At 55.3% G+C, this 24150-nt stretch overlaps 1 protein-coding gene across 1 annotated transcript in view; it reads left to right on the top strand.

The window, feature by feature from the left end:
* The window catches only part of LOC137348452 (uncharacterized), a 108267-nt gene that overhangs the window by 20357 nt on the left and 63760 nt on the right, over positions 1–24150 (top strand). The window contains exons 3-6 of the mRNA XM_068013759.1: positions 4270–4413; positions 13359–15268; positions 17427–17672; positions 23577–23798. Of these exons, the coding sequence (XP_067869860.1) occupies positions 4270–4413; positions 13359–15268; positions 17427–17672; positions 23577–23798 (2522 nt within the window). The remainder of the gene's footprint in view (positions 1–4269; positions 4414–13358; positions 15269–17426; positions 17673–23576; positions 23799–24150) is intronic.

Below are 24150 nucleotides of genomic sequence, written 5' to 3'. Positions count from 1 at the left end.
GGACACTGACACACACATACACACTGATACACACACACAGATACACACAGACACTGACACACAAATACACACTGACACACACACGATACACAGAGACACTGACACTCACTGACACACTGACACACACAGACACTGACACACACTTACACACCGACATACTGACACACACACACTGATACACACAGACACTGACACACACTTACACACTGGACATATACACTGATACACAGACACACTGACACACACTCACTGACACACACTCACTGATACACACAGACACACACACACATACACACTGACACAGACACACTGATACACACAGACACTGACACACACATACACACTGACACACACACACTGATACACACAGACACTGACACACACTTACACACTGACATGCACACTGATACACACAGACACTGACACACACATACACACTGACACACACACTGATACACACAGACACTGACACACACATATACACTGACACACACACACTGATACACACAGACGCTGACACACACATACACACTGACACACACACTGATACACACAGACACTGACACACACATACACACTGACACACACACACTGATACACACAGACACTGACACACACAATCACACTGACACACACTCACTGATACACACAGACACTGACACACACATACAGACTGATACACACAGCAATGTGGTTAACTCTTACATGCCCTCTGAAATGACCTAGCAAGCCACTCAGTTGTATCTAACCGCTACAAAGTCTATAAAAAGGAATGAAACTGGACGGACCACCCGGCATCGACCTAGGCACTGGAAACGACAACGGCAAACCCAGCCCTGTCGTTCCTGCAAAGTCCTCCTTACTAACATCTGGGGGCTTGCGCCTAGGGTGGGAGAGCTGTCCCACAGACTAGTCAAGCAACAGCCTGACATAGTCATACTCACGGAATCATACCTTACAGACAATGTCCCAGACACTGCCATCACAATCCCCGGGTATGTCACGTCCCAGCGGCAGGACAGACCCAGCAGAGGTGGCGGCACAGTGGTATACAGTAGGGAGGGAGTTGCCCTGGGAATCCTCAACATCAACTCCGGACCCCATGAAGTCTCATGGCATCAGGTCAAATATGGGCAAGATAACCTCCTACTGATTACCACCTACCCACCTTCCTCAGCTGCTGAATCAGTACTCCTCCATGTTGAACACCACTTGGAGGAAGCACTGAGGGTGGCAAGGGCACAGAATGTACTCTGGGTGGGGTACTTCAATGTTCATCACCAAGAGTGGCTCGGTAGCACCACTACCGACCGAGCTGGCCGAGTCCTAAAGGACATAGCTGCTAGACTGGGTCTGCGGCAGGTGGTGGGGGAACCAACATGAGGGAAAAACATACTTGACCTCGTCCTCACCAATCTGCTTGCCGCAGATGCATCTGTCCGTGACAGTATTGGTAGGAGTGACCACCGCACAGTCCTTGTGGAGATGAAGTCCCGCCTTCACATTGAGGATACCCTCCATCATGTTGTGTGGTACTATCACCGTGCTAAATGGGATAGATTTCGAACAGATCTAGCAATGCAAAACTGGACATCCATGAGGCACTGTGGGCCATCAGCAGCAGCAGAATTGTACTCAACCACAATCTGTAACCTCATGGCCCGGCATATTCCCCACTCTACCATTACCATCAAGCCAGGAGACCAACCCAGGTTCAATGAAGAGTGCAGGAGGGCATGCCAGGAGCAGCACCAGGCATACCTCAAAATGAGGTGTCAACCTGGTGAAGCTATAACACAGGACTATCTGCGTGCCAAACTGCGTAAGCAGCATGTGATAGACAGAGCTAAGCGAAACCATAACTAACAGATCAGATCTAAGCTCTGCAGTCCTGCCACATCCAGTCATATATAGTGGTGGACAATTAAACAACTAACTGGAGGAGGTGGCTCCACAAATATCCCCGTCCTCAATGATTGGGGAGCCCAGCACATCAGTGTGAAAGATAAGGCTGAAGCATTTGCAACAACCTTCAGTCAGAAGTGCCGAGTTGATGATCCATCTCGGCCTCCTCCTGAAGTTCCCAGTATCACAGATGCCAGACATCAGCCAATTCGATTCACTCCACGTGATAGCAAGAAACGACTGAAGGCACTGGATACTGAAAAAGCTATGGGCCCTGACAATATTCTGGCAATAGTACTGAAGACCTGTGCTCCAGAACTTGCCGCACCCCTAGACAAGCTGTTCCAGTACAGCTACAACACTGGCATCTACCCTGCAATGTGGAAAATTGCCCAGGTATGTCCTGTACACAAAAAGCAGGACAAATCCAACCCGGCCAATTACCACCCAATCAGTCAACTCTCAAAATTCAGTAAAGTGATGGAAGGTGTCATCAACAGAGCCATCAAGTGGCACTTGCTTCGCAATAATCTGCTCAGTGATGCTCAGTTTGGGTTCTGCCAGGGCCACTCAGCTCCTGACCTCTCACAGCTTTGGTTCAAACATGGCCAAAAGAGCTGAACTCAAGAGGTGAGGTGAGAGTGACTGCCCTTGACATCAAGGCAGCATTTGACCGAGTATGGCATCAAGGAGCCCTAGCAAAACTGAGGTCAATGGGAATCAGGGGGAAAACTCTCCACTGGTTGGAATCATACCTAGAGCAAAGGAAGATGGCTGTGGTTGTTGGAGGTCAATCATCTGAGCTCCAGGACATCACTACAGGAGTTCCTCAGGGTAGTGTCCTAGGCCCAACCATCTTCAGCTGCTTCATCAATGTCCTTCCTTCAATCATAAGGTCAGAAGTGGGGATGTTCGCTGATGATTGCACAATGTTCAGCACCATTCGTGACTCCTCAGATACTGAAGCAGTCCGTGTCGAAATGCAGCAAGACCTGGACAATATCCAGGCTTGGGCTGATAAGTGGCAAGTAACATTCACACCACACAAGTGCCAGGCAATGACCATCTCCAACAAGAGAGAATCTAACCATCTCCTCTTGACATTCAACGGCATTACCATCGCTGAATCCCCCACTATTAACATTCTAGGGGCTACCATTGACCAGAAACTGAACTGGAGTAGCCATATAAATACCGTGGCTACAAGAGCAGGTCAGAGGCTAGGAATCCTGCAGCGAGTAACCCATCTCCTGACTCCCCAAAGCCTGTCCACCATCTACAAGGCACAAGTCAGGAGTGTGATGGAATACTCTCCACTTGCCTGGATGGGTGCAGCTCCAACAACACTCAAGAAGTTCAACACCATCCAGAACAAAGCAGCCCGCTTGATTGGCACCCCATCACAAACATTCACTCCCTCCACCACCGACACACAGTGGCAGCAGTGTGTACCATCTACAAGATGCACTGCAGCAATGCACCAAGGATCCTTAGACAGCACCTTCCAAAACCGCGGCCTCTACCAACTAGAAGGACAAGGGCAGCAAATACATGGGAACATCACCACCTGCAAGTTCCCCTCCAAGTCACACACCATCCTGACTTGGAACTGTATCGCCGTTCCTTCACTGTCGCTGGGTCAAAATCCTGGAACTCCCTTCCTAACAGCACTGTGGGTGTACCTACCCCACATGGACTGCAGCGGTTCAAGAAGGCAGCTCACCACCACCTCCTCAAGGGCAATTAGGGATGGGCAATAAATGCTTGCCTGGCCAGTGACACCCACAGCCCATGAATGAATAAAAAAAACACAGACACTGACACACACACACACACACACACACACTGACACACACTGATACAGACACTGACACACACATACACACTGACACACACTGATACACACACACAGCAATACACACAGACACTGACACACACATCCACACTGACACACATACACTGACACACACAGACACACACACACACACTGATACGCACAGACACTGACACACACATACACACTGACACACACTGATACACACACACAGCAATACACACAGACACTGACACACACAGACACTGGCACACACATCCACACTGACACACATACACTGACACACACAGACACACACACACACACACACTGATACGCACAGACAGTGACACACTGACACACACACACACACACACACATTCCCTTTGTTAACTGCCTTCATGGTGTGAATGAAATGAAATCGTGCTGGATTTCGATGAACAGATATCAATGAACAATTCCTGTGGGACGCTGGTTTAAAACAGTAACAGTCCTTTGCAATATGGTACTTGTTGTCCAAGCTTAAACGGCTTTGTATTGTGTGGTCACAGCTGTCGTCTCCAGAGGCTTCCTCAAGGGAATCGCCTGTCTGTTGTGGATCTACACAGCCTTTACAAATCACATAAAGTGCTTCCTCAGGGATTGGAATCTTCAACATCCAGGATCAGAAACATTCCAGCATGGATCCACGCTGGGTACGTTCTTCGTGAACCTTGTTTACTTGCAATCCCAACGTAGGCCAGACCCGGAAATGACTGCAGATTTCCTTCAATAATTCATTTCGTTCCCAATGCTCATTTCAGAGACTAAACCCCATAATCCAGAGGGTCAGTACTGAGGGAGAGCCGCACTGTCGGAGGGTCAGTACTGAGGGAGAGCCGCACTGTCGGAGGGTCAGTACTGAGGGAGCGCCGCACTGTCGGAGGGTCAGTACTAAGGGAGAGCCGCAGTACCGGAGAGTCAGTACTGAGGGAGTGCCGCACTGTCGGAGGGTCAGTAATGAGGGAGAGCCAAACTGTCGGAGGGTCAGTACTGAGGGAGAGCCGCAGTACCGGAGGCTCAGTACTGAGGGAGTGCCGCACTGTCGGAGGGTCAGTACTGAGGGAGAGCCGCAGTACCGGAGGGTCAGTACTGAGGGAGTGCCACACTGTCGGAGGGTCAGTACTGAGGGAGCGCCAAACTGTCGGAGGTTCAGTACTGAGGGAGAGCCGCAGTACCGGAGGGTCAGTACTGAGGGAGTGCCGCACTGTCGGAGGGTCAGTACTGAGGGAGAGCCGCAGTACCGGAGGGTCAGTACTGAGGGAGTGCCGCACTGTCGGAGGGTCAGTACTGAGGGAGCGCCGAACTGTCGGAGGGTCAGTACTGAGGGAGAGCGTCAGTACCGGAGGGTCAGTACTGAGGGAGCGCCGAACTGTCGGAGGGTGAGTACTGAGGGAGAGCCGCAGTACCGGAGGGTCAGTACTGAGGGAGTGCCGCACTGTCGGAGGGTCAGTACTGAGGGAGAGCTGCAGTACCGGAGGGTCAGTACTGAGGGAGCACCGCACTGTCGGAGGGTCAGTACTGAGGGAGCGCCGCACTGTCGGAGGGTCAGTACTGAGGGAGAGCTGCAGTACCGGAGGGTCAGTACTGAGGGAGCGCCGCACTGTCGGAGGGTCAGTACTGAGGGAGCGCCGCACTGTCGGAGGGACAGCACTGAGGGAACGGTGCTTTGTCGGAAGGTCAGTACTGAGGGAGTGCCGCAGTGTCGGAGGGTCAGTACTGAGGGAGCGCCGCACTGTCGGAGGGTCAGTACTGAGGGAGAGCTGCAGTACCGGAGGGTCAGTACTGAGGGAGTGCCGCACTGTCGGAGGGTCAGTACCGAGGGAGTGCCGCAGTGCCGGAGGGTCAGTACTGAGGGAGTGCTGCAGTGTCGGAGGGTCAGTACTGAGGGAGTGCCGCACTGTCGGAGGGTCAGTATTGAGGGAGTGCTGCAGTGTCGGAGGGTCAGTACTGAGGGAGCGCCGCAGAGTCAGAGGGTCAGTACTGAGGGAGAGCTGCAGTACCGGAGGGTCAGTACTGAGGGAGTGCCACAGTGCCGGAGGGTCAGTACCGAGGGAGTGCCGCAGTGCCGGAGGGTCAGTACTGAGGGAGTGCCACAGTGCCGGAGGGTCAGTACCGAGGGAGTGCCGCAGTGCCGGAGGGTCAGTACCGAGGGAGTGCCGCACTGTCGGATGGTCAGTACTGAGGGAGCGCCACAGTGTCGGAGGGTCAGTACTGAGGGAGTGCCGCACTGTCGGAGGGTCAGTACTGAGGGAGTGCTGCAGTGTCGGAGGGTCAGTACTGAGGGAGCGCCGCAGTGTAGGAGGGTCAGTACTGAGGGAGAGCCGCAGTGTCGGAGGGTCAGTACTGAGGGAGAGCCGCAGTGTCGGAGGGTCAGTACCGAGGGAGCGCTGCACTGTCGGAGGGTCAGTACTGAGGGAGTGCTGCACTGTTGGAGGGTCCGTACTGAGGGAGCGCTGCACTGTCGGAGGGTCAGTACTGAGGGTGTGCTGCACTGTGGGAGGGTCAGTACTGAGGGATTACTGCACTGTTGGAGGGTATGTACTGAGGGAGCGCTGCACTGTCGGAGGGTCCGTACTGAGGGAGTGATGCACTGTTGGAGGGTCAGTACTGAGGGAGAGCAGCACTGTCAGAGGTTCAGTACTGAGGGAGTGCCGCACTTTTGGAGGGTTAGTACTGAGGGAGTGCCGCAGTGTCAGTACCGAGGGAGTGCCGCACTGTTGGAGGGTTAGTACTGAGGGAGTGCCGCAGTGTCAGAGGTTCAGTACTGAGGGAGCGCCGCACTGTCGGAGGGTCAGTACTGAGGGAGCGCTGCACTGTCGGAGGGTCAGTACTGAGGGAGCGCAGCACTGTCAGAGGATCAGTACTGAGGGAGTGGCGATTTGTCGGAGGTTCAGTACCGAGGGAGTGCCGCAGTGTCAGTACCGAGGGAGTGCCGCACTGTCGGAGGGTCAGTACTGAGGGTGTGCTGCACTGTCGGAGAGTCAGTACTGAGGGAGTGCTGCACTGTCGGAGGGTCAGCGCTGAGGGACAGCCGCACTGTCAGAGGGTCAGTACTGAGGGAGTGCCACACTGTCGGAGAGTCAGTACTGAGGGAGTGCCGCACTATCGGAGTGTCAGAACTGAGGGAGTGCCACACTGTCGGAGGGTCAGTACTGAGGGAGTGCTGCACTGTCGGAGGGTCAGCGCTGAGGGAGAGCCGCACTGTCAGAGGGTCAGTACTGAGGGAGTGCCACACTGTCGGAGAGTCAGTACTGAGGGAGTGCCGCACTATCGGAGTGTCAGAACTGAGGGAGTGCCACACTGTCGGAGGGTCAGTACTGAGGGAGTGCTGCACTGTCGGAGGGTCAGCGCTGAGGGAGAGCTGCACTGTCAGAGGGTCAGTACTGAGGGAGTGCTGCACTGTCGGACGGTCAGTACTGAGGGAGTGCCGCACTGTCGGACGGTCAGTACTGAGGGAGAGCCGCACTGTCAGAGGGTCAGTACTGAGGGAGTGCTGCACAGTCACAGGGTCAGTACTGAGGGAGCGCCGCACTGTCGGAGGGTCAGTACTGAGGGAGAGCTGCAGTACCGGAGGGTCAGTACTGAGGGAGTGCCGCAGTGCCGGAGGGTCAGTACTGAGGGAGCGCCGCAGTGCCGCAGTGTCAGTACCGAGGGAGTGCCGCACTGTTGGAGGGTTAGTACTGAGGGAGTGCCGCAGTGTCAGAGGTTCAGTACTGAGGGTGCGGCGCACTGTCGGAGGGTCAGTACTGAGGGAGCGCTGCACTGTCGGAAGGTCAGTACTGAGGGAGCGCAGCACTGTCAGAGGATCAGTACTGAGGGAGTGGTGATTTGTCGGAGGTTCAGCACCGAGGGAGTGCCGCAGGGTCAGTACCGAGGGAGTGCTGCAGTGTCGGACGGTCAGTACTGAGGGTGTGCTGCACTGTCGGAGGGTCAGTACTGAGGGAGCGTTGCACTGTCGGAGGGTCAGTACTGAGGGAGCGCCGCAGTGTCGGATGGTCAGTACTGAGGGAGTGCTGCACTGTCAGAGGGTCAGTACTGAGGGAGTGCTGCACTGTCGGACGGTCAGCACTGAGGGAGTGCCGCACTGTCGGACGGTCAGTACTGAGGGAGTGCCGCACTGTCGGAGGGTCAGTACTGAGGGTGTGCCGCACTGTCAGAGGGTCAGTACTGAGGGAGTGCCGCACTGTCAGAGGGTCAGTACTGAGGGAGAGCTGCACTGTCAGAGGGTCAGTACTGAGGGAGTGCTGCACTGTCAGAGGGTCAGTACTGAGGGAGTGCTGCACTGTCAGAGGGTCAGTACTGAGGGAGTGCTGCACTGTCAGAGGGTCAGTACTGAGGGAGTGCTGCACTGTCAGAGGGTCAGTACTGAGGGAGTGCCGCACTGTCAGAGGGTCAGTACTGAGGGAGTGCTGCACTGTCGGACGGTCAGTACTGAGGGAGTGCCGCACTGTCGGAGGGTCAGTACTGAGGGAGTGCCGCACTGTCAGAGGGTCAGTACTGAGGGAGAGCTGCACTGTCAGAGGGTCAGTACTGAGGGAGTGCCGCACTGTCAGAGGGTCAGTACTGAGGGAGAGCTGCACTGTCAGAGGGTCAGTACTGAGGGAGAGCTGCACTGTCAGAGGGTTAGTACTGAGGGAGTGCTGCACTGTCAGAGGGTCAGTACTGAGGGAGTGCTGCACTGTCAGAGGGTCAGTACTGAGGGAGTGCTGCACTGTCAGAGGGTCTGTACTGAGGGAGTGCTGCACTGTCAGAGGGTCAGTACTGAGGGAGTGCTGCACTGTCGGAGGGTCAGTACTGAGGGAGAGCTGCACTGTCAGAGGGTTAGTACTGAGGGAGTGCTGCACTGTCAGAGGGTCAGTACTGAGGGAGCGCCGCAGTGCCGCAGTGTCAGTACCGAGGGAGTGCCGCACTGTTGGAGGGTTAGTACTGAGGGAGTGCCGCAGTGTCAGAGGTTCAGTACTGAGGGTGCGCCGCACTGTCGGAGGGTCAGTACTGAGGGAGCGCTGCACTGTCGGAGGGTCAGTACTGAGGGAGCGCAGCACTGTCAGAGGATCAGTACTGAGGGAGTGGTGATTTGTCGGAGGTTCAGTAACGAGGGAGTGCCGCAGGGTCAGTACCGAGGGAATGCTGCAGTGTCGGACGGTCAGTACTGAGGGTGTGCTGCACTGTCGGAGGGTCAGTACTGAGGGAGCGTTGCACTGTCGGAGGGTCAGTACTGAGGGAGCGCCGCAGTGTCGGATGGTCAGTACTGAGGGAGTGCTGCACTGTCAGAGGGTCAGTACTGAGGGAGTGCTGCACTGTCGGACGGTCAGCACTGAGGGAGTGCCGCACTGTCGGACGGTCAGTACTGAGGGAGTGGCGCACTGTCGGAGGGTCAGTACTGAGGGTGTGCCGCACTGTCAGAGGGTCAGTACTGAGGGAGTGCCGCACTGTCAGAGGGTCAGTACTGAGGGAGAGCTGCACTGTCAGAGGGTCAGTACTGAGGGAGTGCTGCACTGTCAGAGGGTCAGTACTGAGGGAGTGCTGCACTGTCAGAGGGTCAGTACTGAGGGAGTGCTGCACTGTCAGAGGGTCAGTACTGAGGGAGTGCCGCACTGTCAGAGGGTCAGTACTGAGGGAGTGCTGCACTGTCAGAGGGTCAGTACTGAGGGAGTGCTGCACTGTCAGAGGGTCAGTACTGAGGGAGTGCCGCACTGTCAGAGGGTCAGTACTGAGGGAGTGCTGCTGTCGGACGGTCAGTACTGAGGGAGTGCCGCACTGTCGGAGGGTCAGTACTGAGGGAGTGCCGCACTGTCAGAGGGTCAGTACTGAGGGAGAGCTGCACTGTCAGAGGGTCAGTACTGAGGGAGTGCCGCACTGTCAGAGGGTCAGTACTGAGGGAGAGCTGCACTGTCAGAGGGTCAGTACTGAGGGAGAGCTGCACTGTCAGAGGGTTAGTACTGAGGGAGTGCTGCACTGTCAGAGGGTCAGTACTGAGGGAGTGCTGCACTGTCGGAGGGTCAGTACTGAGGGGGAGCTGCACTGTCAGAGGGTTAGTACTGAGGGAGTGCTGCACTGTCAGTGGGTCAGTACTGAGGGAGTGCTGCACTGTCGGACGGTCAGTACTGAGGGAGTGCCGCACTGTCGGAGGGTCAGTACTGAGGGAGTGCCGCACTGTCAGAGGGTCAGTACTGAGGGAGAGCTGCACTGTCAGAGGGTTAGTACTGAGGGAGTGCTGCACTGTCAGAGGGTCAGTACTGAGGGAGCGCCGCAGTGCCGCAGTGTCAGTACCGAGGGAGTGCCGCACTGTTGGAGGGTTAGTACTGAGGGAGTGCCGCAGTGTCAGAGGTTCAGTACTGAGGGTGCGCCGCACTGTCGGAGGGTCAGTACTGAGGGAGCGCTGCACTGTCGGAGGGTCAGTACTGAGGGAGCGCAGCACTGTCAGAGGATCAGTACTGAGGGAGTGGTGATTTGTCGGAGGTTCAGTAACGAGGGAGTGCCGCAGGGTCAGTACCGAGGGAGTGCTGCAGTGTCGGACGGTCAGTACTGAGGGTGTGCTGCACTGTCGGAGGGTCAGTACTGAGGGAGCGTTGCACTGTCGGAGGGTCAGTACTGAGGGAGCGCCGCACTGTCGGATGGTCAGTACTGAGGGAGTGCTGCACTGTCAGAGGGTCAGTACTGAGGGAGTGCTGCACTGTCGGACGGTCAGCACTGAGGGAGTGCCGCACTGTCGGACGGTCAGTACTGAGGGAGTGCCGCACTGTCGGAGGGTCAGTACTGAGGGTGTGCCGCACTGTCAGAGGGTCAGTACTGAGGGAGTGCCGCACTGTCAGAGGGTCAGTACTGAGGGAGAGCTGCACTGTCAGAGGGTCAGTACTGAGGGAGTGCTGCACTGTCAGAGGGTCAGTACTGAGGGAGTGCTGCACTGTCAGAGGGTCAGTACTGAGGGAGTGCTGCACTGTCAGAGGGTCAGTACTGAGGGAGTGCTGCACTGTCAGAGGGTCAGTACTGAGGGAGTGCTGCACTGTCAGAGGGTCAGTACTGAGGGAGTGCCGCACTGTCAGAGGGTCAGTACTGAGGGAGTGCTGCACTGTCGGACGGTCAGTACTGAGGGAGTGCCGCACTGTCGGAGGGTCAGTACTGAGGGAGTGCCGCACTGTCAGAGGGTCAGTACTGAGGGAGAGCTGCACTGTCAGAGGGTCAGTACTGAGGGAGTGCCGCACTGTCAGAGGGTCAGTACTGAGGGAGAGCTGCACTGTCAGAGGGTCAGTACTGAGGGAGAGCTGCACTGTCAGAGGGTTAGTACTGAGGGAGTGCTGCACTGTCAGAGGGTCAGTACTGAGGGAGTGCTGCACTGTCGGAGGGTCAGTACTGAGGGAGAGCTGCACTGTCAGAGGGTTAGTACTGAGGGAGTGCTGCACTGTCAGAGGGTCAGTACTGAGGGAGTGCTGCACTGTCAGAGGGTCTGTACTGAGGGAGTGCTGCACTGTCAGAGGGTCAGTACTGAGGGAGTGCTGCACTGTCGGAGGGTCAGTACTGAGGGAGAGCTGCACTGTCAGAGGGTTAGTACTGAGGGAGTGCTGCACTGTCAGAGGGTCAGTACTGAGGGAGTGCTGCACTGTCAGAGGGTTAGTACTGAGGGAGTGCTGCACTGTCAGAGGGTCAGTACTGAGGGAATGCTGCACTGTCAGAGGGTCAGTACTGAGGGAGTGCTGCACTGTCAGAGGGTCAGTACTGAGGGAGTGCTGCACTGTCAGAGGGTCAGTACTGAGGGAATGCTGCACTGTCAGAGGGTCTGTACTGAGGGAGTGCTGCACTGTCGGAGGGGCAGTACTGAGGGAGTGCTGCACTGTCAGAGGGTCAGTACTGAGGGAGTGCTGCACTGTCAGAGGGTCAGTACTGAGGGAGTGCTGCACTGTCAGAGGGTCAGTACTGAGGGAGTGCTGCACTGTCAGAGGGTTAGTACTGAGGGAGTGCTGCACTGTCAGAGGGTCTGTACTGAGGGAGTGCTGCACTGTCAGAGGGTTAGTACTGAGGGAGTGCTGCACTGTCAGAGGGTCTGTACTGAGGGAGTGCTGCACTGTCAGAGGGTCTGTACTGAGGGAGTGCTGCACTGTCAGAGGGTCAGTACTGAGGGAGTGCTGCACTGTCAGAGGGTTAGTACTGAGGGAGTGCTGCACTGTCAGAGGGTCAGTACTGAGGGAGTGCTGCACTGTCAGAGGGTTAGTACTGAGGGAGTGCTGCACTGTCAGAGGGTTAGTACTGAGGGAGTGCTGCAGTGTCGGAGGGTCTGTACTGAGGGAGTGCTGCACTGTGAGAGGGTCAGTACTGAGGGAGTGCTGCACAGTCACAGGGTCAGTACTGAGGGAGCGCCGCACTGTCAGAGGGTTAGTACTGAGGGAGTGCTGCACTGTCAGAGGGTTAGTACTGAGGGAGTGCTGCACTGTCGGAGGGTCTGTACTGAGGGAGTGCTGCACTGTCAGAGGGTCAGTACTGAGGGAGTGCCACACTGTCGGAGAGTCAGTACTGAGGGAGTGCCGCACTATCGGAGTGTCAGAACTGAGGGAGTGCCACACTGTCGGAGGGTCAGTACTGAGGGAGTGCTGCACTGTCGGAGGGTCAGCGCTGAGGGAGAGCCGCACAGTCAGAGGGTCAGTACTGAGGGAGTGCTGCACTGTCGGACGGTCAGTACTGAGGGAGAGCCGCACTGTCAGAGGGTCAGTACTGAGGGAGTGCTGCACAGTCACAGGGTCAGTACTGAGGGAGCGCCGCACTGTCGGAGGGTCAGTCCTGAGGGAGTGCTGCACTGTCAGAGGGTCAGTACTGAGGGAGTGCTGCACTGTCAGAGGGTCAGTACTGAGGGAGTGCTGCACTGTCGGAGGGTCTGTACTGAGGGAGTGCTGCACTGTCGGAGGGTCTGTACTGAGGGAGTGCTGCACTGTCAGAGGGTCTGTATTGAATCTCATTTGCGATTTATACTATCCATCTTTCCGGACGGTTTCAGGCTAATCACTCTAATTAAAGCCAGTGCGAGTGAGCCAATGCCCCAAACCAATACAGTTTTACCACTTGCAAACTAAAAGCCCCGCCATAACCACTGACACTGAGAAAATAGCTGCTCCCTCACCCATTTCCTGGACTCCAAGGTGGCGGACAGGGCATCCGGTCCTCCCGTATGTGCTCGGTGCACCATCTCGGAATCTGAGGGCCTTGCCTGACATGAATTTATCTGGGCCTTTACTGTAGTGTTAACTATCCAAGCCCCATCAGGGGATTGTTTGGATAGGTGACCAACAGCTCAGCTCAATGTGGGAGGTTTTGAGGAGAATTTTACTGGAGGATAGAGAGAGAGAGGCGGAGAGGTTTAAGGAGAGAATTCCCGAACTTAGGACCCAGGCAGCTGGATGCACGGCTGCCAACAGCGGAGCGATGGGAATCGGGAGATGTTCAGGAGGCTGGAATTGGGGGAGTGCAGTGATCTTGGAGGTTTTGCAATGGGGTCTGGAGGCCATGTTTGAGGGGGGACCTCTTGCAGAGGTTACGTTGCCCTGAACCACCAGTTCTAACCAATGGCCAAGACCAGGACTGTTGCTAACACCCATCTCCTTTCATTTCCAAGGTGACAGGAGGCTGGAAGCTACAAGGGAAGGTGCTTTGCCTTGGGAGGAATCTATACTTCAGGAGCAGGAGGAGGATGCAATGGTCAGTGAACCCACACCCCAGCAGGCCCAGGAGGATGGTGGGGCCTGTGTCGTCCGAGTCAGCATGTCGCACCTGTCCTCGCCGACAGCACTGGCCGCTTCAGAGGGGCAGATGTTAGTTCACTATGAAACCCAGCCTTCCATGATGGCCAACCTTCTGTCCACTCCTTGGCGTGGGACTGTCAGTGTCCGAGGGGAGAGTGGGGGCCGCAGCGTCATCGTGGAGGGAGAGGCGAGGGATGTGGTGGAGGTACTCCGTGCGGCTGCATCTGGGCAGGGGCCCCCCACCTCAGTCCCAGGGGCCCTGCCCTTGACCAGGGCCTACAGGGTCTATCAGCGGCTCTTCCAGGGGGAGGTGGCGATGGAGTTCCCCGCGGTGGACGTCTCTCCGCCGGACGCCCACGGCCTGCTGACCGTCCGGGGTTCCCCTGCAGACCGGGTGACCGAGGCCCACAGGCGAGTCCACGGCCTCCTCACTCGCCTGCGGCAGATCCGCCTGGAGTTCCCGGAGGGCCACGAGGCGGAGGAGGCCTTCCTGAGGGGGTGCGACGCCGGTGAGCTGGAAGCCCTGATCGTGGAGGCCACGGGCGTGCAGGTCGCTGTGGAGACGGGTGACGGCGGGACACTGATGGTCTGTGGCCTGGACTCTGATGACTTGCAAGGGGCGGTGGAGGCTCTCCGGGCGGCCGTGTCCAGCCAGCTTTTTGAGAGTGGGGATGCCTCGGGCAGCCAGGGGGACCTGCAGATCTTGGTGCACTTTATCCAGGAGTGGCTGAAGACAGTAAAAGCCCAAGGGAGGGCCCCAGTCCATGTCCAACATCTGCAGAGCAGAGAAAACCGCTTCCAGCTTCTGGTGGTGGGATTCAGGGACCAGGCCCAACATCTAGGCCGCAGGATTGAGAGGAGAATCCAGACTTTGGCCCACACCCAGGAGGACCTGCTCCTGACTGGGTTCCAGCTGAATGCCTACTGCCTGGCCCAGGAGGCCCTGATCCTGGACGGGCTGAAGGTGGGGGTGGAAGTCCGGGAGACAACCCCTGACCTTGCGGTATTGGCACTGAGAGGGCGCAGGAAGGACGTGACCCAGGCCAGGAGGTCGCTGGAGAGGCTGCTGGGCTCCTTCGTCCCGCCGGGGGCTTGTTGCCCTTGCGACCGAGCTCTAGGCCGCCTGCAGGCCCAGGTCCAGGCTTCGATTGAGCTCCGTTGCACCTTTGACCTGGGCGGCGGATTGACTCTCACCCTGCACCGCGGGGGCTTCGAGGACTGGGAGCTGGAGGAGGCAGGAATGGAGCGCCCCTGCCCAGGCTTGAGTGTGTCAACCGGGCCCAACTCCCAGATCGCAAGGCCTCGCTACCACATCAGCCATCACGTCCTAAAGCCTTCCAACCACGTTCAGGAGCCCGCGACCCACGTTCCAGAACTTTCCAGAAGCGAGGAGGAGAAGAGGCAGTCAAAGGGGGCAGTGTTGGCGGTGAAGGCCTTTGGAGAGCGGATTTTGGCCTCCCTCCAGCAGGCAGAGACCAAGGGTTTCCAGACAGCAATCCTCTGCTGCTCCAACGTCCCAGGCCTGGCGGGACAGGCCTCCGACTCACTGGTCCAAGCCCTCAAAGAATTGAGGCTGAGTGGCCAGGCCCTGAAACACATCATCATCCTGCTGGTCGAGGGAAAGCACCAGGAACTGGCACAGTATCAAGAGGCATGTGTTCGCCAATGGAGGCCCAACCAGTTCACCCTACTGCCCATCCCCAGGAAACTGCCTGATCTCCCAGACGCATGCATCAGAGGGGCCATCGTGGAATTTACTTCCGAGTTCATCCAAGATTTGAAGGTGAGTGAGCGGAGAATCCGCATCAAACACTCCGACGGTCAGGTTCAATACAGAGTAAAGCTGCCAGTACACTGTCCCCATCAAACGCTCCCCAGGACAGGTACAGTACGGGGTTAGATACAGAGTAAAGCTCCCTCTACACTGTCCCCATCAAACACTCCCCAGGACAGGTACAGTACAGGGTTAGATACAGAGTAAAGCTCCCTCTACACTGTCCCCATCAAACACTCCCCAGGACAGGTACAGCACGGGGATTGGCTCAAAAAAAAACGGGGGTTAGATACAGAGTAAAGCTACCTCTAGAGATTTTCCTTTAATCTGTGCTGCACTTGGAGCACTCTGTACAGTTCCAGTCTCCATATCACACTGGGAGCACTGCGTACAGTTCCAGTCTCCATATCACACTCGGAGCACTGTGTACAGTTCCAGTCTCCATATCACACTGGGAGCACTGTGTACAGTTCCAGTCTCCAAATCACACTCGGAGCACTGTGTACAGTTCCTGTCTCCATATCACACTGGGAGCACTGTGTACAGTTCCGGTCTCCATATCACACTGGGGCCACTGTGTACAGTTCCTGTCTCCATATCACACTGGGAGCACTGTGTACAGTTCCGGTCTCCATATCACACTGGGAGCACTGTGTACAGTTCCGGTCTCCATATCACACTGGGAGCACTGTGTACAGTTCCGGTCTCCATATCACACTGGGGCCACTGTGTACAGTTCCTGTCTCCATATCACACTGGGAGCACTGTGTACAGTTCCGGTCTCCATATCACACTGGGAGCACTGTGTACAGTTCCGGTCTCCATATCACACTGGGAGCACTGTGTACAGTTCCAGTCTCCATATCACACTCGGAGCACTGTGTACAGTTCCAGTCTCCATATCACACTCGGAGCACTGTGTACAGTTCCAGTCTCCAAATCACACTCGGAGCACTCTGTACAGTTCCAGTCTCCATCTCACACTGGGAGCACTATGTACAGTTCCAGTCTCCATATCACACTCGGAGCACTGTGTACAGTTCCGGTCTCCATATCACACTGGGAGCACTGTGTACAGCTCCAGTCTCCATATCACACTGGGAGCACTGTGTACAGTTCCAGTCTCCATATCACACTGGGAGCACTGTGTACAGTTCCGGTCTCCATATCACACTGGGACCACTCTGTACAGTTCCTGTCTCCATATCAAACTTGGAGCACTGTGTACAGTTCCAGTCTCCATATCACACTCGGAGCACTGTGTACAGTTCCAGTCTCCATATCACACTGGGAGCACTGTGTACAGTTCCTGTCTCCATATCACACTCGGAGCACTGTGTACAGTTCCGGTCTCCATATCACACTGGGACCACTCTGTACAGTTCCTGTCTCCATATCACACTTGGAGCACTGTGTACAGTTCCAGTCTCCATATCACACTTGGAGCACTGTGTACAGTTCCAGTCTCCATATCACACTCGGAGCACTGTGTACAGTTCCTGTCTCCATATCACACTCGGAGCACTGTGTACAGTTCCGGTCTCCATATCACACTGGGACCACTCTGTACAGTTCCAGTCTCCATATCACACTGGGAGCACTGTGTACAGTTCCGGTCTCCATATCACACTGGGAGCACTGTGTACAGTTCCGGTCTCCATATCACACTGGGAGCACTGTGTACAGTTCCAGTCTCCATATCACACTCGGAGCACTGTGTACAGTTCCAGTCTCCATATCACACTGGGAGCACTGTGTACAGTTCCAGTCTCCATCTCACACTGGGAGCACTCTGTACATTTCCAGTCTCCATATCACACTCGGAGCACTCTGTACAGTTCCAGTCTCCATATCACACTGGGAGCACTGTGTACAGTTCCGGTCTCCATATCACACTGGGAGCACTCTGTACATTTCCAGTCTCCATATCACACTGGGAGCACTGTGTACAGTGTTTCTTCCTCAATGATATTTCAGGGGAAGATGTATAAACACATGAGGAAGAAAGGGATAGAGGGATCTGGTGATAGGGTGAGATGAAGAGGGGGTGGGAGGAGGCTGGTGTACAATATAAACACACTCGTTTTGTGTGTGTGTGTGTGTGTGTGTGCTGTAAAAGTCAATGAAACCTCACTGACCTTCTTCACTCCTCCCACCACCTTCGCAGACAGACATTCTTGTGAGTCCCATCATTCTGGGTAAAGGACTGGCCTCCACTGCTTCATCCCGTGCCCTTCTCCACAAGGGGCACAGGGACATGGAAATCCTCTTCCAGTTCATCACCAAAGGTCAACTCTTCCAAAGCGGGGAGATTGCTGTGGCATCCTGCAAGACCCACACAGAGCTGCAGCATGAGTTTGTGTACTTCGCCATGTGGGAGCCAGGGGCCCTCTCCGCAGAACAGAAACTTAAGGTAATTGGCTGTGTGTGGCTCAGCTTTTGAGAGTGTGTGTGTGTCAGTGTGTGTGTGTCAGTGCGTGTGTGTAGTGTGTGTGTCAGTGTGTGTGTGCGTGCCAGTGTGCGTGCCAGTGTGCGTGTCAGTGTGCGTGTCAGTGTGTGTCTGTGTGAGTGTAGTGTGTGTGTGTCTGTGTGTGTGTGTGTGCGTGTCAGTGTGCGTGTCAGTGTGTGTGTGCATGTCAGTGTGCGTGTCAGTGTGTGTGTCAGTGTGTGTCAGTGTGTGTGTGTAGTGTGTGTGTCAGTGTGTGTGTGCGTGTCAGTGTGTGTGTGCGTGTCAGTGTGTGTGTGTAGTGTGTGTGTCAGTGTGCGTGTGCGTGTCAGTGTGTATCTGCGTGTCAGTGTGCGTGTCAGTGTGTGTCAGTGTGTGTGTGCGTGTCAGTGTGTGTGTGTCAGTGTGTGTGTGTAGTGTGTGTGTCAGTGTGTGCGTGCGTGTCAGTGTGTGTGTGCGTGTCAGTGTGTGCGTGTCAGTGTGTGTGTGTCAGTGTGTGTGTGTAGTGTGTGTGTCAGTGTGTGTGTGCGTGTCAGTGTGCGTGTCAGTGTGTGTGTCAGTGTGCATGTCAGTGTGCGTGTCAGTGTGTGAGTGTGTGTGTGTGAGTGTGTGTGTGTAGTGTGTGTGTCAGTGTGTGTATGTGTGTCAGTGTGTGTGTCAGTGTGCGTGTCAGTGTGCGTGTCAGTGTGTGTCAGTGTGTGTATGTGTGTCAGTGTGTGTCTGTGTGTGTCTGTGTGTGTGTGTAGTGTGTGTATCAGTATGTGTGTATGCGTGTCAGTGTGCACGTGTCTGTGTGTGTGCGTGTCAGTGTGTGTATGCGTGTCAGTGTCTGTGTGCGTGTCAGTGTGTGTGTGTGTGGTGTGGGTGTCAGTGTGCGTGTCAGTGTGTGTCAGTGTGTGTATGTGTGTCAGTGTGTGTCTGTGTGTGTGTGTAGTGTGTGTATCAGTATGTGTGTATGCGTGTCAGTGTGCACGTGTCAGTGTGTGTGTGCGTGTCAGTGTGTGTATGCGTGTCAGTGTCTGTGTGCGTGTCAGTGTGTGTGTATGCGTGTCAGTGTGTGTGTACATGCGTGTTGTCTGTGTGCACGTGCCTGAGGTACGGGTGCCGACTCCTACACCCCTCCCTGATGAAATCATGTAGCTACTGCCGTATGATGGGCAGGCTGAATCCTGGCTCTGTCTCTGAGCTGAACTGAGTTAGTCTGTTGCAGCTGACAACATGAGGATTGGACTCAATCGCTAGCCATAGGGACGGGGAGGTGGTGTGATTGGAAAGGGTTAATATGGTCACAGCAACAGCTTCACACATGCACTTGCAGACACACAGACACAGGCACACACGCTCATAGAGTCATAAATAGAGTCATAGAGTTATACAGCACAGAAACAGGCCCTTCGGCCCATCATGTCTGTGCCTATCAAGCACCTATCTATTCTAATCCCATTTTCCAGCACTTGGCCCTTGGCCTTGTATGCGATGGCGTTTCAAGTGCTCATCTAAATACTTCTTAAATGTTGTGAGGGTTTCTGCCTTTACCACCCCTTCAGGCAGTGTGTTCCAGATTCCAACCACCCTCAGGGGGAAAACATTTTTCCTCAAATCCCCTCTAAACCTCCTGCCCCTTACCCTAAATCTATGCCCCTGGGTATTGACACCTCGTAGAAAGACATACGCACACAGACACACACACTGTCACACTGACACACATTACACACAAACACACAGACACAGGCACACGGCTTCAACACACGCACATGCACATACACAGACACACACACACACAGACACTCACTGACACACACACACAAACACAGAGACACACACACTGACACACACTCACACTGACACACAGACAGTCACACTGACACACACACTGACACACACGCACACAAACACACACACACGCAGACACTCACACTGACACACACACACAGACTGACACACACAGACTGACACACACACAGACACACAGAGACTGACATACAGATGCACACACACACAGGCACACACACAGACTGACACACACACACAGACTGACACACACTGAAAAACACAAACACACAGCAGCACACACACAGACGCTGATACACACATACACACACACACACTGACATATAACGTCATTGTATTTGGTCCTCAATCCAAACTCGGTTCCCTAGCTACCGACTCCATTGCTCTCTCTGGCAACAGTCTGAAATTAAACCAGTCTCTTGGCAACCTTACTGTCACATGTGACCCTGAGATGAAATTCAGATCAGCTCCATCGCCAAGAAAACCTATTTCGACCTATGTTTCTACCCGACTTCACCCCTGTTTCAGCTCATCAGCTGCTGAAACCCTCATCCCTGCCTTTGTGTCCTCTAGACTTGACTATTCCAATGTGATCCTGGCTGCTCTCCCACATTCTACCATCCGTAAACTTGAGGTCATCATAACTCTGCTGTCCGTGTCTGATCTCATACCAGGTCCTGTTCCCCTCTCACCCCGTGCTCGCTGACCTACACTGACTCCCGGTCTAGCAAGATCCTGATTTTAACATCCCTTTTCAAATCCCTCCAGCTCCTACACTCCTCCCTATCTCTGTAACCTCCTCCAGCCTTAACACCCCTCCCTATCTCTGTAACCTCCTCCAGCCTTAACACCCATCCCTATCTCTGTAACCTCCTCCAGCCTTAACACCCCTCCCTATCTCTGTAACCTCCTCCAGCCCCTACACTCCTCCCTATCACTGTAACCTCCTCCAGCTCCTACACTCCTCCCTATCTCTGTAACCTCCTCCAGCTCCCACACTCCTCCCTATCTCTGTAACCTCCTCCAGCTCCTACACCCCTCCCTATCACTGTAACCTCCTCCAGCTCCTACACCCCTCCCTATCTCTGTAACCTCCTCCAGCTCCTACACCCCTCCCTATCACTGTAACCTCCTCCAGCTCCTACACCCCTCCCTATCACTGTAACCTCCTCCAGCTCCTACACTCCTCCCTATCTCTGCAACCTCCTCCAGCCTTAACACCCCTCCCTATCTCTGTAATCTCCTCCAGCTCCTACACTCCTCCCTATCTCTGAAACCTCCTCCAGCCCCTACACTCCTCCCTACCTCTGTAACCTCCTCCAGCCTTAACACCCCTCCCTATCTCTGTAATCTCCTCCAGCCCCTACACTCCTCCCTATCTCTGTAACCTCCTCCAGCCTTAACACCCCTCCCTATCTCTGTAACCTCCTCCAGCCTTAACACCCCTCCCTATCTTTGTAACCTCCTCCAACCCCTACACTCCTCCCTATCTCTGTAACCTCCTCCAGCCTTAACACCCCTCCCTATCTCTGTAACCTCCTCCAGCCTTAACACCCCTCCCTATCTCTGTAACCTCCTCCAGCCTTAACACCCCTCCCTATCTCTGTAACCTCCTCCAGCCTTAACACCCCTCCCTATCTCTGTAACCTCCTCCAGCCCCTACACTCCTCCCTATCTCTGTAACCTCCTCCAGCCTTAACACCCCTCCCTATCTCTGAAACCTCCTCCAGCCCCTACACTCCTCCCTATCTCTGTAACCTCCTCCAGCCTTAACACCCCTCCCTATCTCTGTAACCTCCTCCAGCCCCTACACCCCTCCCTATCTCTGTAACCTCCTCCAGCGCTTACACCCCTCCCTATCTCTGCAACCTCCTCCAGCCCCTACAACCCTCCCTATATCTGTGACCTCCTCCAGCTCCCTACGCCCCTCCATTTCTCTGTAATCTCCTCCAGCTCCTACACCCCTCCTATCTCTGTAACCTCCTCCAGCTCCCTACAACCCTCCCTGTCTCTGTAACCTCCTCCAGCCCCTACAACCCTCCCTATCTCTGTAACATCCTCCAGCCCCTAAAACCTTCCCTATCTCTGTAACCTCCTCCAGCCCCTGCACCCCTCCGTATCTCTGTAACCTCCTCCAGTCCCTACACCGCTCCCTATCTCTGTAACCTCCTCCAGTCCCTACTCCCCTCCCTATCTCTGTCATCTCCTCCAGCCCCTACAACCCTCCCTATCTCTGTAACCTCCTCCAGCTCCCTACAACCCTCCCTATCTCTGTAACCTCCTCCAGCCCCTGCAACCCTCCATATCTCTGTAACCTCCTCCAGCTCCCTACAACCCTCCCTATCTCTGTAACCTCCTCCAGCTCCTACAACCCTCCCTATCTCTGTATCCTCCTCCAGTCCCTACAGCCCTCCCTATCTCTGTAACCTCCTCCATTCCCTACACCCCTCCCTATCTCTGCAACCTCCTCCAGCCCCTACAACCCTCCCTATCTCTGTAACCTCCTCCAGCCTCTATAACCCTCCCTATCTCTGTAACCTCCTCCAGTCCCTACAGCCCTCTCTATCTCTGCAACCTCCTCCATTCCCTACACCCCTCCCTATCTCTGTAACCTCCTCCATTCCCTACACCCCTCCCTATTTCTGTAACCTCCTCCAGCCTCTATAACCCTCCCTATCTCTGTAACCTCCTCCAGCCTCTACAACCTTCTGTGATCTCTGTGCTCCTCCAATTCCGGCCTCTTGCCCATTCCCCAATTCCCATCACTCCACCATTGGCAGCTGTGCCATCAGCTGCCTGGGCCCTAAACTCTGGAATTCCCTCCCTAAACCTTTCCGCCCCTCCCCCCCTCTCCCTCCCCTCTCTCGCTGTCTCTCTCTTTTTCTCTCTGTGTGTCTCTCTCTCTCCGCCCTCTCTCTCTCTCGCCACCCTCTCTCTCTCTCTCTCTTTCTCCCTCCGCCCCTCTCTCTCTCTCTGTCTCTCTCTCCGCCCCTCTCTTTCTCTCTCTCTCGCCGCCCTTCTCTCTCTCCGCCCCTCTCTCTCTCTCTCTCTCTCTGTCTCTTTCCGCCCTTCTCTCTCTCTCTCTCTCTGTCTCTCTCCACCCCACTCTCTCTCTCTCCCTCTTTCCGCCCCTCTCTCTCTCTCTGCCCCTCTCTCTCTCTCTCTCTCTCTCTTTCTCTCTCTCCGCTCCTCTCTCTCTCTTTCTCTCTCCATCCCTCTCTCTCTCTCTCTCTGTCTCTCTGTGCCCCTCTCTCTCTCTCTCTGTCTCTCTCCACCCCACTCTCTCTCTCTCTCTCTCCGCCCCTCTCTCTCTCTCTTTCGCTGTCTCTCTCCACCCCTCTCTCTCTCTCTCTGTCTCTCTCCACCCCTCTCTCTCTCTCTGTCTCTCCACCCCACTGTCTCTCTCTCTCTCTCTCCGCCCCTCTCTCTCTCTCTTTCTCTCTCTCTCTCCGCCCCTCTCTCTTTCTCTCTCTCTCTCCGCCCCTCTCTCCCACTCTCTCCACCCCTCTCTCTCTCTTTCGCTGTCTCTCTCTGCCCCTCTCTCTTTCTCTCTCTCCGCCCCTCTCTCTCTTTCTCTCTCTGTCTCCGCCCCTCTCTCTCTCTCTCCGCCCCTCTCTCTTTCTCTCTCTCTCTCCGCCCCCTCTCTCTTTCTCTCTCTCTCTCCGCCCCTCTCTCTCTTTCTCTCTCTCTCTCCGCCCCTCTCTCTTTGTCTCTCTCTCTCTCTCTCCGCCCCTCTCTCTCTCTCTCTCTGCCCCTCTCTTTCTCTCTCTCTCTCCGCCCCTCTCTCTCTCTCTTTCTCTCTCTCTCTCCGCCCCTCTCTCTCTTTCTCTCTCTCTCTCCTCCTCCTTTAAGATGCTCCTCAAAGCTGACCTCTATGACCAAGCTTTTGGTCATTGGTCTGAGTATCTCTTGTTGTGGCTCAATATCCGATTTTCTTTGTGAATCTGCCCTGTGAAGGAGTCTTGGGAGATCTGACTGTCAAAGTTTCTGTTGATTGGTGTCGGTTGTGATTGACGTTGCTGCCCATTTACTGATGACCATTGCCCCATTCTGACGTTCCCATTTCCTCTTCCCCACCAGGCGCTGCGGAGGCTGTTCCGGAGGAGCCTGCAGCTGTGTCACACTGCGACACTGAGCTCGATCGCCTTCCCGGTCAGTGACCTCTGCAGCCTGGGCTTCAGGAGGGCGGCAGTGGTGGACATGGCCGTCGAAGAAATTGCCCGTTTCGAAGAGCACAGGCCGTGCGGCTGGATCAGACACGTGCGGCTGGTTCTCCAGCCTCCGCAGCCCTCGTCCCCCGTGGTGAGTGAAGTTGGCGCGGGAGGGGACTGGTGTCACGGGGGCGGAGGGATCACTTCTGAATATGCAGGCTGAGGCTCTGAGGCACACCCTCTCCCGAAGCTGGAGACTCGAGTATCCCGCATCCCACCCACCACATGCACATAATCCAGAGACAAAACATCCCTCAAAGAAGGACATGTAGTTCCATACAACCAATCACAACATCAGGACATGACAAATCTCCGCACAGCCAATGACACTCTGTGTTACTGTTATAATATCAGCTGCACAGAAAGATCCCAGAATCAGCAAGAAGGTCATGATCAGACAGCCTGATATAGGGAGGTTGTGTTGAGGGTAAATATCAGCCCCA

The sequence above is a fragment of the Heterodontus francisci genome, chromosome 34, assembly GCF_036365525.1.
Source record: "Heterodontus francisci isolate sHetFra1 chromosome 34, sHetFra1.hap1, whole genome shotgun sequence".
Lineage (NCBI taxonomy): Eukaryota > Metazoa > Chordata > Chondrichthyes > Heterodontiformes > Heterodontidae > Heterodontus > Heterodontus francisci.
This window is presented reverse-complemented; position numbering and strand designations above follow the sequence as displayed.